The sequence below is a fragment of the Apteryx rowi genome, unplaced genomic scaffold (genome assembly GCF_003343035.1).
Source record: "Apteryx rowi isolate R43461 unplaced genomic scaffold, aptRow1 scaffold_981, whole genome shotgun sequence".
Classification (NCBI taxonomy): domain Eukaryota; kingdom Metazoa; phylum Chordata; class Aves; order Apterygiformes; family Apterygidae; genus Apteryx; species Apteryx rowi.
The window spans coordinates 19772-32638 of NW_020451295.1; the positions used below are offsets into that span (position 1 = coordinate 19772).

A 12867-nucleotide genomic window follows, 5' to 3' on the forward strand; every position below is an offset into this window, starting at 1 on the left:
GGGGGCGGCCCGCGCCTCGGCCTGCCCCGGGCAGTGGCCCCCGCGGGGAGGCCCCTGTTGTGTCTCCGTGCGCTTCGTGGGGCTTGTTGGGGAGCTGGAGGTGTGCGTATCTGTATACGTAGAGCTGTCTGGTTAAATATCTCAGGTAAACGCTTTTGTTGTTTAGCAGTAAGTACTGTGTTTTGTGCTATAAATCCGATTAAAAGGTCAGCACGTCTTGCCCTTAAAAAAAAAAAAAAGTGTTTATATATTTAAAAGTAAACATTCGTTTACATCTTCATGAGGATAATGGCTAGATGAAAGTAGTTCTTTCAGTGTATTTATAATACTGAAGACTACTTAGTTTTACTTAGTGCTGTGACTAGTTAGTAACAAAATAATAGTTTTGGGAAATAGTTTCCAACTATACTGTTGGAAGTACCTTCCTTGTAAAAATGTTACATTCTACTTCTTTGTTTTAAGAGAAGTTTTTGAAAAGTGTAATATTCCTTCTTTTTTTCTCCATTTTGCAGGTTAACAATTGCCTTCAGCTGGTTATTCAGACGTCGTCAATAGCAGATAAAAACAAACCAGTAATTATTTTTTTTCCTCTAAGTAATAATACTAGTTAATGCAAGGGTATAGTGCACCTGAATTTACATGCTTGCTGATAGGAATTGCTTTTTTTAATAGCAAGAAGTTTACTTTTAATGTATTATCTGATGTATCTAATAGTCTGGTAATTTATTTCATTCTGTGGAAGATACATAAAGTAAAAGCACTGAATTATAGTGTAGTGCACCATAAGTTTGATATACGATGTCGTGTTTTTCTGTCTGTATTTCTTTTACTGTTATTCCAATGCTCTTTTTGTAGGTTTTTTTGTTTGTTTGTTTTCAATAGAGCATAACCTCACTTGGTCAACTCTAGATAAATGTGCTGGTAACTTCCATGTGTTCATTTTGGTTTCCAAAGGTGAAATTTTTAAGTGGTAGTATCTTAATAGAATGAATATTCTTTTTAAGGTGGAGTAATTCTGCTATTCTTTTAAGCATTTGCAGAATTTCCTGAGAACTGTAGTTGTTACTCATTTTTTTGTCTATGTAAAAAAAATATATATAAATATTTATGTTTGAAAACTTTCATATTTGTCATGTCTTAAACATTGTGTTACAGTTTGAATTCAGGATAAATAAAGAGCAGTCATCTTTCCACAACAGACTTCTGCAGCATGATCTGGAAAAAAACTATTCAGGAAGGCAAGGTAATGCTCAGTATGGTTTGAATTTTTTTGTCTCCATTATCTTTTTTTATTAACTAGACAGTGTTCTTACAAAGAAAGACTATATAGTGATTGGAAAACATGACAATATTTCATATGTAAGTATAGCAGCTTTTCCTAACTGGTTATGGTAATTCAATAATTATTGATGCATCATGTCCTAAAGCTTCCATCCTTCTACTACCTAGCTCTTTTCTCATTTTTTCATTACTTTTTATGCTTTTCTCATTGCTTTTCTTTTCCTCATTTTGTTCATGGGAGTTATCTTTTTTTTCTACAAAGCCATAGTCTATCTCGAGTGCGCTACTATACATTCCCTCTGAAGCCATGCAAGTCTCTATTGTAACCTTTTATTGGGTGTTTAACTTTCTAATATATTTAGACAAAATTAGTGACTAATACAGAGCACCTGGTATGAGGAGATTGTTTTCCTATTGTGTGTGTTCTTTTGGCTCTGAAAAGCAAGACATTTGGTGATATCACTGCATTGAAGCCTGAGGGAGCCTTGAAATGCAACAATTCTTGTTATATTGCTGCTGCTTGCATGTCATACGGAAACAGTGGTTGATTAGGACAGGAGATCAGTTTAATTATAATGACACTGAATTATCTGGTACAACATTTCTTTATTCATTCCAGTAAAAATAAAGGCCAACAGCTCTTCAGTGCAGAGTGATTTTTTTTTTTAGGAGTCTTTACTGTATCAGTTTACTTTATTATGGAATGAGTTTCAGTTCTGCAGTTGTCACCCTCCCAGCTCCTTCCTCTGTCACTGGGAAATCCAAGAGTACTAAGTCCTTTGGTGTGTAATAAGCACATATATGTTCCAGTACCATCCAGTCTGACTGAACTTTTTGATTTGGAGCTGAAGCAAAATACAGGTCCTCTATCAGGATTCAAACACCTCCAAAATCCAGAGCCTGACAAAACAGCATTAGTTCATATGCTTCAGGTAATCGTGAAAACTTGCCAGTCTTTTTAAACTGGGTGTCTTACTGAAAAATTGCAACCTGCAAGATGTGCTTCTAGCTATCAGAATGTATGATTAAATGACAAGTGTTTCCTACTATTCCCTTGGCATATAAAGAGAGCTTAAGTGATCATTGTCAGGAAACTACTAGCAATATCTTTCAAAACATAATATAGGCATTTAAATATAGGCTTTTTAATCTACCTTTATATAATAAAAGGGCAGTAATAGGGCTCTTTCATATATGTCTTTAGGAGGATGACATTATAAGAAGAAAGTCTCTATATTGCCATCTTGTCGTATTTCAGACTGATTTTTACATCTTCAATCTTGTGTTTATTGGCTTGAAGCCTGACGCAAAACTCATTTGATAGACTTTTGCAGTTATTTTAATTCATTATTTTCTGTGTCATTGATTAACTTTTCTTCTTTGCAGTTGTTTTCACTTTGAAGGATACATAGAGAATGTTAATTTGTTACATTCTCATTTGTTAGAGTAGCTAGTAATAAGAAGTTGGAGGGTAGCACTGAAAGGGTTCTAAATCAGATTAAAGCCCAGCAAAGCTGGTAGTTATTTAAATATCTCTTCTGTTGACACGCTACAGACAATAAGGAGCTCACTTTCCCTATTAGTAAAGAAATTAATCTCTGTTGCTTGTTGAAAAATTCATGCCTTTCTCATTGACATCTCTGATTTATTGAAGTAAAAGGGCAAACTTTTGTAGAAGTTGAGCCCGTTTTCTTGTGCCAGTGCACAGGCATGGTAATATGTTTTCAACTAATGTTTTTCAGTGGATTGTTTTCCAAATAAGCCAGAGTTTGGAGGGCACATTTGTTGGTGTGTTTCTCAGATATTTTTAGTCGTTTTCCCTCTTCTTCAGTACATTAACAATATGAGTAAAGATGGACAGTTATGTAAATGTGTTTTAAAGGGCTGCCTGTTTCTTTCTTGATAATGAAGTGAGATAAAATAACAGTTATTATTAGGTGCTGAATACACTTCACCTTTAGAAGAATTTACTTTCATCTCTGTCTCAGTAGGACTGTTAAGTGTTTTGGTCCATTACTTTCTAGTAGTATCTATGCCTGCTTGACCTGTTCTTTTATAAAATAAAATTTCTCTAAGTTAAATAATATCTTCTTTGAGTTCAGGTATTGAAGCCATGAAACTGATATACAACCTTACCTTAAAACAGCATTGAGTTATTCTAATCAAAACAAAAGAATCTGCAATGTCTGCTTTATAACAAATTGTCACAAACTGTCACAAATCAAGCAAATAGACATACTTTTGAAAGAGGATATGGAGGACTGTTGTGGTAAACTAAATGGCAGGAAAGAGCTGATATTCAGAACCATTTAATGGAGGCAAAGTGCAGTTTCATGCACTATGTAACTTTTTCCTTTTAATAAGAAAGAAAATTCTGCTCTTAATATTTGTAGTTAATGAAATAATTTTCTGAAGTAGTAGTTCAAATATCCTCTGTATGATTTTCTGATAGATAACACAAATTTTGGGAGCAGTTCAACAATAACATCATTTCCTGTATTGCAACGTACAGCTGAAGAAAAAATACTGAACTCTGATAGGCTTACCCTGGAAAGGTGAGAAATATTTTTAGTAGGGTGTATTTGAGATTATGTGGTTGTCATGTTCTGTACATGAGATTTATACACATCATAACTTGCGACTCCTGTGTCTAATGGTCTATAGCGATGAGTATTTTGGTAATGCCCTTTGTGGTAGATGGTATGTGGGTTGGTGGTGGTGTGTATGTGGTTTTTGTTTGTTTGGTTTTTTTTTAGTGAGATGAATCATTTTCCATCAAGAAATTCTGTATCAGTCTCCTTGTGGTAAAAATTCAACATGATTGTAGGTATATTTGTAGAGCAGTCATCTAAGGTAGTAAGTAATGTGTTGTCAGGGTTTTTCCACTTTAAACTACGGAACTAGCTTAGCGTTGAATTCGAGGTCAAGCAAGAAATCTATGGAAAATCAGAGCCTAATGTATATCTAGTTCTAGTTTGATGGATTAACTTTTTTGGCCCTGGCCTCGTTATCTGAAAGACGCATTTAATTGTAAAGACAGAGCTTTTTTATTTGAGGGGGAGAGCTGCTGTTTTTTTCTTTCTATTTTAAGGTTTACATAGTCCAAAGAGTTGAGTGAGCTCAGTAGGACTGAGGTGGTCTGGAGGTAGTCTTAAGATGGGAACAACCATTTCTAGGATCGCTTCCTGTATTTTTACTCTACATATTAACACTTACTATTTCATGTATTTGTAGTCTAAATGTAAAGTTCTATAAACCAAAGCAAACTATGTAGACATAGCACACTGAATTCTAATCTAAACAGGCTGCTTATGTAGTGTCTGATAAAACCTTGGCAGGTTGTATATATTGAAATTTTATAGTGTGGTCACAACATGAAACTTTTGAACTGATGGTTATTGTGCAAGATTTCTATGTAACAAACATCTCTGATTAAGAACAAGCATTCTGAAAATTCTGAAAACACTTCTGCTACATTTTGGTGCGAATATTCATATATTAGAGTCATTGCCACATCCCATGATTGTTTAAAATGGAGTTAGCAAACTTAATTACCTTAATTAAGATAATGCACTTTTTTCATTTCAGTCAGAGCGAGTAATACAAAGGGTGAATTACTGATTTGTTATTTAAGGGTGTGTGTTTTTTTGTTTTTTTTCTTTTCCCCCCCTCCAGGCAAAAACTGACGGTGTGCCCAATTATTGATGGGGAAGATCATCTTCGCCTTTTGAATTTTCAGCATAACTTTATAACTCGGATCCAGAATATTTCTAATCTACAGCATCTTGTTTTCTTAGATTTATATGATAATCAGATAGAGGAAATTAGTGGGCTTTCAACTCTGAGATCCCTACGAGTCCTTTTGTTGGGGAAGAACAGGTAAAAATAATAACACTAACTAAAGCAGCCTACTTTGTGGTGTAATATTGGTGATCTATCATTGTATCAATTGTTTGCAGAGTTTTCGTATTGTAATATTGGCTGTGAGACCAGTGGGATGACTCATTTTACCTGGGGTCTTCAGGCTGCTATCCTTGTGACACATACTTGCATGGAAGAGTGAATTTGTGTATGATTGTTGCACTGTTTGATGGATATCAATAATTCTAAGCTTTCAGCCTCAAAGTGAGGGAAATAAAAATACGAACTAAAAGAACAACATCATGGCAATACAGTGTTTGTGGAATTAAGCTTCTGAAGCTGGTAAAGCAAATCTTGCTTCCGCAGTATCAGTTGGAAAAGGAGACCTGAGGCTAGCACTGGACCCCTGCAGAATTTATCAGTAAGCTTTCTCTGTGCCGATGCAAAGATGGGATGAAAATTTCTGATAAAGCCTCTGAAATATCCAGGCTGAAGTGTAATGTGCTGTCAATTTATGATACAATATGAAGTTTATCTAAAAATCTAAGGTTGTAATGACACTTTTTATAAGGAATTTCTTCAGGATATAATCATCAAAGATATCCAGCCTTAGGTTTAGGCTAGCATGGAGGAAAAGAGTGTGGAAAAGATCTGTAACAGGCACAACTATCTCAAGGGTCTGAAGATTTCCTGTGCTTCTCTAGAGGGTCTCATATTGGGCCTTTGTCTACCTGCTCCTGCCTGCCCCCCACGGCCTATTGATCTAATCTCGAAGTACCGCTGTTTAGGTAGAATGAGCAACAACTGAAAGCATAGGAGCATACAGAGGCAGATAAGGAAAATAAAGTAACTCTCAAAATATAGGAAGGAAAGTGAGCTAAAGATGTTTACATGCATGCTACTGTAAACTGTCGGAACTCTAAACTGTAATCATAACTATTTTGGTGAAGTTCATGTGTAAGTGTAGGGGATTTATACCAAAGTAATAAATAAAACTTTGCTAATCATCCTATGAATAACCAGTGTTTCAAATTAGGTCTAGACTGCATTACTTGTTGTTCTATAAGTCTGAAGAGAAGTAAATACCTCTAGAACTTGTGAATTGCGTAGTTAAGTTTTTCAGTATGACCTGCTCCACAGATGTTTTTGTGTGATTTTATCAGAAAATTAAGTTGAAGCCAAAGAGTTTAACCCTTTTAAAAAGTGACACATGGCATTTGATTTCTTCCTTTCCCCTCACCCCCAATTAGATCAACTGATACTTTTCTCTCATATGGCAGATATCAAGCAGTTTATCTAATATTACTTTCCGTTGTTCATGGCTATTCTTATTGGAGGTGCTAAAATTCATTCTCTCTCTCAGATCTTATACTCATTTGTCAGATCTTATTTTCTTCAATTAGAGTCAGAAAATCTGAGGTTCTAGCTGCAGACTGTAGGAATTGGACTCTGTAGGAATTGATTCTTTAACTAGTGAATTTCCTTCTGAGTGGTGTGGGTACTTAATTTTTCTTTAACAGAATTAAAACAAGACTTGCATGCTTTTTATACAGAATATTCTTTGACTTTGTCTTCTGTCTCATTTGTTTATATCTTCCTGTTAGGTACCAATTTCAGTAATTTCTGGTCCTTACTCTGTTCTTTCTTCTGCTTCTTTATGAATCTTAAAGCTAGCTTGCCCTGTTTTCGCTTTGGCTCACACTAATTTATTTAATTCAATCCTGTGACAAGGTTTCTTTTTCAAGGGTGGAATCTCCACAAACTTGAATCAGTTTAGTTTGAAAGGAATGAAAATAGAATGGCCTTAGGTGATAAGCTGTCAGGCACCAGTCCAGGGAGTTGCCATGGAAATGCTCATTAAAACAGGTGTCTTACTTGTCTTGCTCTCAGCTTCTCTTAGTGGTTTGAAAGAATTCTGAAAAAATCAGAAGCAACTAATTTTTAACCCATACTGGGAATGATAGTCATTATCCTGTCAAGCATCAGGTCTTAACACACACAGAAATATTATGTTTTCATGTACACAGATTAGAATATCTTTTCTTTATGACATTCAGAGATATAATAAAGATTAATCTTACTTCTTAATTTGCTCATGAATCCAAAGTGACAGAATGACTCAAGATGACAGAGCTAGAAAGGCAATAAATAAATGTATTAAAGTATAAGATTTTGTATTTCTTTTTTTAAAGCAATTATATTATATGTTAGGAGGATGTTAATTTCATTGCAAGTTTATCATTCAAAATTTAATCTTCTATTCTGCGTTCATATAAAAAATTATGTTGTTGTATATGAAATTAAAAATCAACACTTAGTCCTGCCACAGACATTTCCAAATTTGGGCAAACTGCATTCACATCATATTTTATTTATTTATATTTTAGAGGAGTGTAGTGTGTTTATATTTCAGAATGTATAATAAGGATTAGCTAAAGTATTTGATGATAACACTTCATTGGGGGAGTAAATATGTGTTTGGGGGAAAATATATATGAATATATACATACGCATATATAAAAATATGTATATATGAATATACATATATGTGTGTTTAGGGATATAGACATAGTGGTTCTTTTATGTAGTATATGCTTTCAATATTTAAGTTGAGCCAAAACCAGACCTGCTGGCTACTGCCCTTTCAGACTTTCGTGAATTTGCTGAAATTGGCTGAAGCTAAACTATTCTGGCTTGTCATTTGCTTTCCCCTTTCCCTTAATTTATATTTAGTTTTATAGAAATAACTGGTAAGACTTACTAATTGTATAAAACTAGTCTTCTCAAAAAACTTTCAGAAATGAGATCATAGAAAAATTTAGGTTGGGAAGGGACCTCTAGAGGTCATCTAACGCACCTTCTTGTCAGAGGACACGTACATTAGACCAGGTCACTTGGGGCCTTGTCCAGTTGAGTTTTGTGTGTGATGTGTTGCCTCTTGTTATTTAGTGCACTTCCAAAAAGAATCTGGCTCCATCTTCTCTATAACCTTACTTCAGATAGTGGAAGGCAGCAAACAGATCTGCTGTTAGCTTTCTCAGCCTCTGCCTCCGCATTGTTTTCCTTAATTTCCCTCTGATGGTCTCTCCAGTGTGTCGGATGTCTGTCTTGTACTGGGATGGGAGTGGCCAGAACTGGGCAGGTTACTCCAAATGCAGCCTCATGAGAGCTGAACAGAGAAGAGTAAACCCTTTCCTTAACCTGCTGGCTACACTCTTGCTAGTGCAGTCCAGTACATGGTCAGCCTTCACTGCCTGCCAATTCTTGTTCCTTTTCTTGTGTGCTAGCACCCCCAGGTCTCTTTTTGTAGAGGTGTTACCCAGCCAGCCAGTTCCCAGCGCTGTCTGCACTTTCTTTCAGCCCAGTATGTGTCTTTCATGTGAGACTAATCCAAAGGGAAGTTCTCTGTCTTCTCAGCAAAAGCTAATCTGCAGAATTTTTTCTCCACACTTCGTGGTAGTCTCTTTTGAACATAGCCATTTCTTAGCTCAGCTGTTATGTCTTGTAACAAAACTGTATTAAGTCAGTTTTTCATCTAGTAAGTGTTGAGGATCCCATTGGAGAATCGCACAAGTTTTGCTTGTAATATTCTTCAGAAGCTTCTTTTTATGTAAGTTCTAGCAACACTTCTGAAGTATTTCCTAATTAAACATACAGGTCATATAGGTGTTTCCATCTAATCTTCTGTCCTGATTGGCTATTAAATGCTTGTTCGTAGATTTCTGTGTGACAGATTGAATCTCTATTCGCATCAAGTAAAGCATTCATTGATTCTTTGTAACCAATAAAAATACTTCCTGCCTCATTTGTTTAGCTGGGAATCAGGCAGATGTATCATGGATTTTACTGCTTATTTATTGATTCTGTTATTTTGGGAGACACAACTAGCAAGTTGCATTATTTCCTAAATATACAGGCCAAGTCCTGTAGCCTTTAATTCTAGCAATTCAATGGAAGTATCTGTGGAATTGCTTACGTGTCGAAGGGTTGTGATCTGAATTTGTTCAGTTTCTCTTTTGATTATACTTGGTAAAGGAAGAACCAGTAAATAAACTGAAATTCATGTGCAGATTACCAAGAATATATTTCCTAACTCAACCTGTGTTCAAAAACTGAGAACTTGTAATAATACAGCATTTTATTAGGGTTTATGGCCTTTTTATTAAATATTTCACCTATAGATTTTAATTCTGTTTATAGCAAATTATTTGGGGGGAGAGGAAGAATGATAACTTTAAGTTATTCTTAAGAGTTATTTTCCAAATTGTAACACCTCTGAGTGCAATATGTTTTGTTTATACGGAAGTATGGTTTGTAGATAACCATGAGGAGACATATTGGTAAAAGATTGCATGTCAGACATGGTTCCTAGCAAAGACTTGGTTTTCAGCTTGGGCTATGTGTGTTTTTTAATTATTCTTGAAGCAAATGTGTAATGTATGTGACGTGTGGTATCATCCACCAGTAGATGATGCTGTTGGCTGTATAATAGCCTGGGTTTGTCATCTCTACAAATAAGATAGGACAGAAAAGCTCTAAGATTTTGAAGCTGTACAGAAGGAGAAGAAATACTACAAAACTCGGAGATCCATGTTGTTTAGATAGGGCCAGTGCTTTTCAGTTTTTTATTCCGAGTTTTTCTAGCAAACTCTCAAGAGTCTGTGTTTCTCTAATCTTTCTTTAAACTGGTTTGGGATTAGCTGCTTTCCAGTAATAATATGTCTTGTTACTTGGATAGATTGTTTACTTTGTTTTCTAATGGTGCAAGTGTTACTTACCTTTCTTTCATAGAAGAGGGATGTGCATAATGCTACTATGTTGTATTTTTGACAGTCAGAAGGGAAGGCAGGGGAGCCTAAGGCACACTCATTTGTTTATTGATTTTAGATAGCTGAGAGCTTTGTTTTTCTTTGTTACTCTTTGTAGGCATAAATAAAAGGCTAGACTTTTTATTAGTTGGAAAATCAAAGCTATTTTTTAATATAACAAAAACAATTTTTGTCATCATTTAAATGTTTCAGATTAAAGAAAATCTCAAATCTGGAGAACCTAAAAAACCTTGATGTTTTAGATCTTCATGGAAATCAGGTACAGTGCATAAATTTGTTTAAGCTGCTTGCATAGTAAAAGACAGAAAATGCATCATGTCTAAACTGTTGCTTTTTGAAGGGGAACTGATAGTGAACTTCAACAGTTGAGTTCACAGAAATCAGTAAATTAATCAAAGGTGGTATGGTGTTATTTTGAATCTTGGTATTCAGTCTGTTGTATTTCCAGCATTTTGTACTTTCAGAAAGTTACAGCAACGAAAACGCTGAGACAACCAAGTATAACAGCACTCATTCAGGTAGACCTGTAGAATAATCATCTAACTTAAGTAGTTGTGATATAGTTAAAATAGTATGGTCACTCACAGACAAATTTAAGCTCACTTTTTTTTTTTTAATTCTTTCTGCTATTGGTGATCTTACAAAACAAGATCCTTACATATCTGTAAAAGACTTAGATTCCTACAGGAAAAAGTAGAATGGATCCAAGCCCTTGATTCATTCAGGCTTCTGAACTGACTTAAGTCACTTAACTTCTATTGAGTTTTTCCAAATTGAGACTATGCAGTCATGTCTGTGTATTCTAAATAGCTTATCTGTATGATGCATGAAGTTTCGGCTGAAGTATATATGGAAGAAAAATTACTGTTTAATGGATATGAAAGAAACAGCATAAAGTAAATAAGGGTAAACCAGATGGTGTTCTTTTGTATCACATGTGTTTTAAATTTATTTTATAAAATGTTCCATGGTTGAGCTGTTTAAAACAGCATATAGTTATTGTGACTGTATAAAGCCAATGTGTGAATTTTCTGGATTCCTGCTTTGACAGTTTTGACTTCTTACTGATGTGTTGCGTGTTCTTTATTATATTACTGCTTGACAGTGGGGAATGGGAATGCTATCAACTTCTCCCCCTCCCCGCCCCAAATAACACTATAATCAGTTATTGTCATGTGTGATAACTTCATGGCTTCTGTAAATGACATAATTAGTCTAGCAGTATGCATGTTGTGCAGTAGTGACACATGCAGTATAGGAATAGAGTAACATTGCCACTAGAGTCTTGGAGGGGCTGCTTTTTAGGATGGCTAAAATGTTTGTGGATGTGTAGTTATAATCCTCACATTAATGCCACTGTAAGTTTTTATATAGTTTCTTACAGATTAGGCATGCAGATGTGCAGGCATTTTTGTCTAAGCAATTACATGTGTGTCATCTTGACATTTTGACTTGAGTCTGTACTCTTAAGCGTTGCTGGGGAAAAAAATGTCAGCACACTTTTATAGCACAAGTGGAAGAATCACCAGTGGAAATAAAACATAAATGATGTACAACTTTTCAAATGTTCATAAAGTAGATTTTTTTTCCTCAAGTGTTCATACAGCAGCCTTTAAATTAATTAAACTTTATCAGGAGTTTAGGCATAGTGCCCAACCAGCTGCTGTTAGGTCAGCTTCATAACTATAGGCCAAACTTGGCCCAGAGAATATCACAAATTAACTTGTATCGGGGGCTCAATATTAAATCTCTGGAGCATGATAAGTGCTTTTCTTTAGAAAGTTTGAGTCATATGTCCATGTGAAGCACTCAAATGCTAGCATCTGCAAATGGGATGTTTAGTTTTCTGGGGAGGGGGAGGCAGGGTTGTGTGGTTTTTTTTTGTAAGCTGAGTGTATTTTTTATGGAATAGACCAAATGAAGGCTCTGGCTTCTCTTCCATTAATGAATTATATCTTTTTGTTCCTTTCCAACTTCTGGCTAGGCAAATTTTGACTTTCAAACTTTTTTTTCTAGTTGAGGAATTAATGATTTAAAATACCAGTCTGCTGTATGTATTTAGTGTTTTTTTGAATGCATAATGAAGAAAGAAAGAAGTAGTGAGTTTGAGACACTGTTTAAGAGTGCATCAGCCCACTGCATTGTTTTCAAGTCTGTTTTTTTGTTTGCTTTTTAATAATAGAGAGTCTGTGTGCCTTTTAACTTGAGATTGAGGTTCATGGAACCTTTACTTGGACAGTCTTCTATTTTAGCTGAAACTGTATCTCTCCCAAATCACAAATTTCTCAAGAATTCACTTCAACTACAGAACTGGATTTGAGAACATCAAAAGATGCATTCAGGTATTCCAGAGTGTAGCGGTTAAAACAGGTCAGTGGAATTAAAAATGAAGTGTTGGTGTATAGTTCAAAATGTCTGATTCTAGTCAGTGTTCTTTTGATACAATATCCTGTATCTAACATACATATATATATATATTTTTTTTCCATGAGTTCAGTAGGGATTAATGACAAGAATGCAGAAACAGAATATCTCATTTGTCACTCATAATGAAAAATAATAGAAAACAGGACTTGCTGTATCTTAACAAGCACTTGATACATCCAGTTTATTACATTGCTTATGGTATTATCCTGTACATAATTCTTGGAGGAAGGTTAAAAAATCTACAATATATCTAATGAGTTTTACAGCTTGAAATCAGGGGTGAGCAGCAGTTTTCCTTGATGGGATGGTTCTTCATTCCAAGTAAAAGACTTAACTGCACTTTTGTGGTGTGGGTCACTCTTGTTTGTTTTTTTTCTCATAACTATGGAAAAATATAAACATACTGAAATTCACTTTGCTGTACAGAAGTGTCTTTGGCTGCCATTCTAGTATGATTTGTATGTGCTGT

The 12867-nt window shown here is 35.1% G+C and overlaps 1 protein-coding gene across 1 annotated transcript in view; it reads left to right on the plus strand.

The window, feature by feature from the left end:
- The window catches only part of LRRC49 (leucine rich repeat containing 49), a 70507-nt gene that overhangs the window by 9485 nt on the left and 48155 nt on the right, over positions 1-12867 (plus strand). Inside the window, exons 4-8 of the mRNA XM_026055097.1 lie at positions 513-572; positions 1156-1243; positions 3734-3836; positions 4957-5160; positions 10164-10230. Coding sequence (XP_025910882.1) covers positions 513-572; positions 1156-1243; positions 3734-3836; positions 4957-5160; positions 10164-10230 — 522 coding nt within the window. The remainder of the gene's footprint in view (positions 1-512; positions 573-1155; positions 1244-3733; positions 3837-4956; positions 5161-10163; positions 10231-12867) is intronic.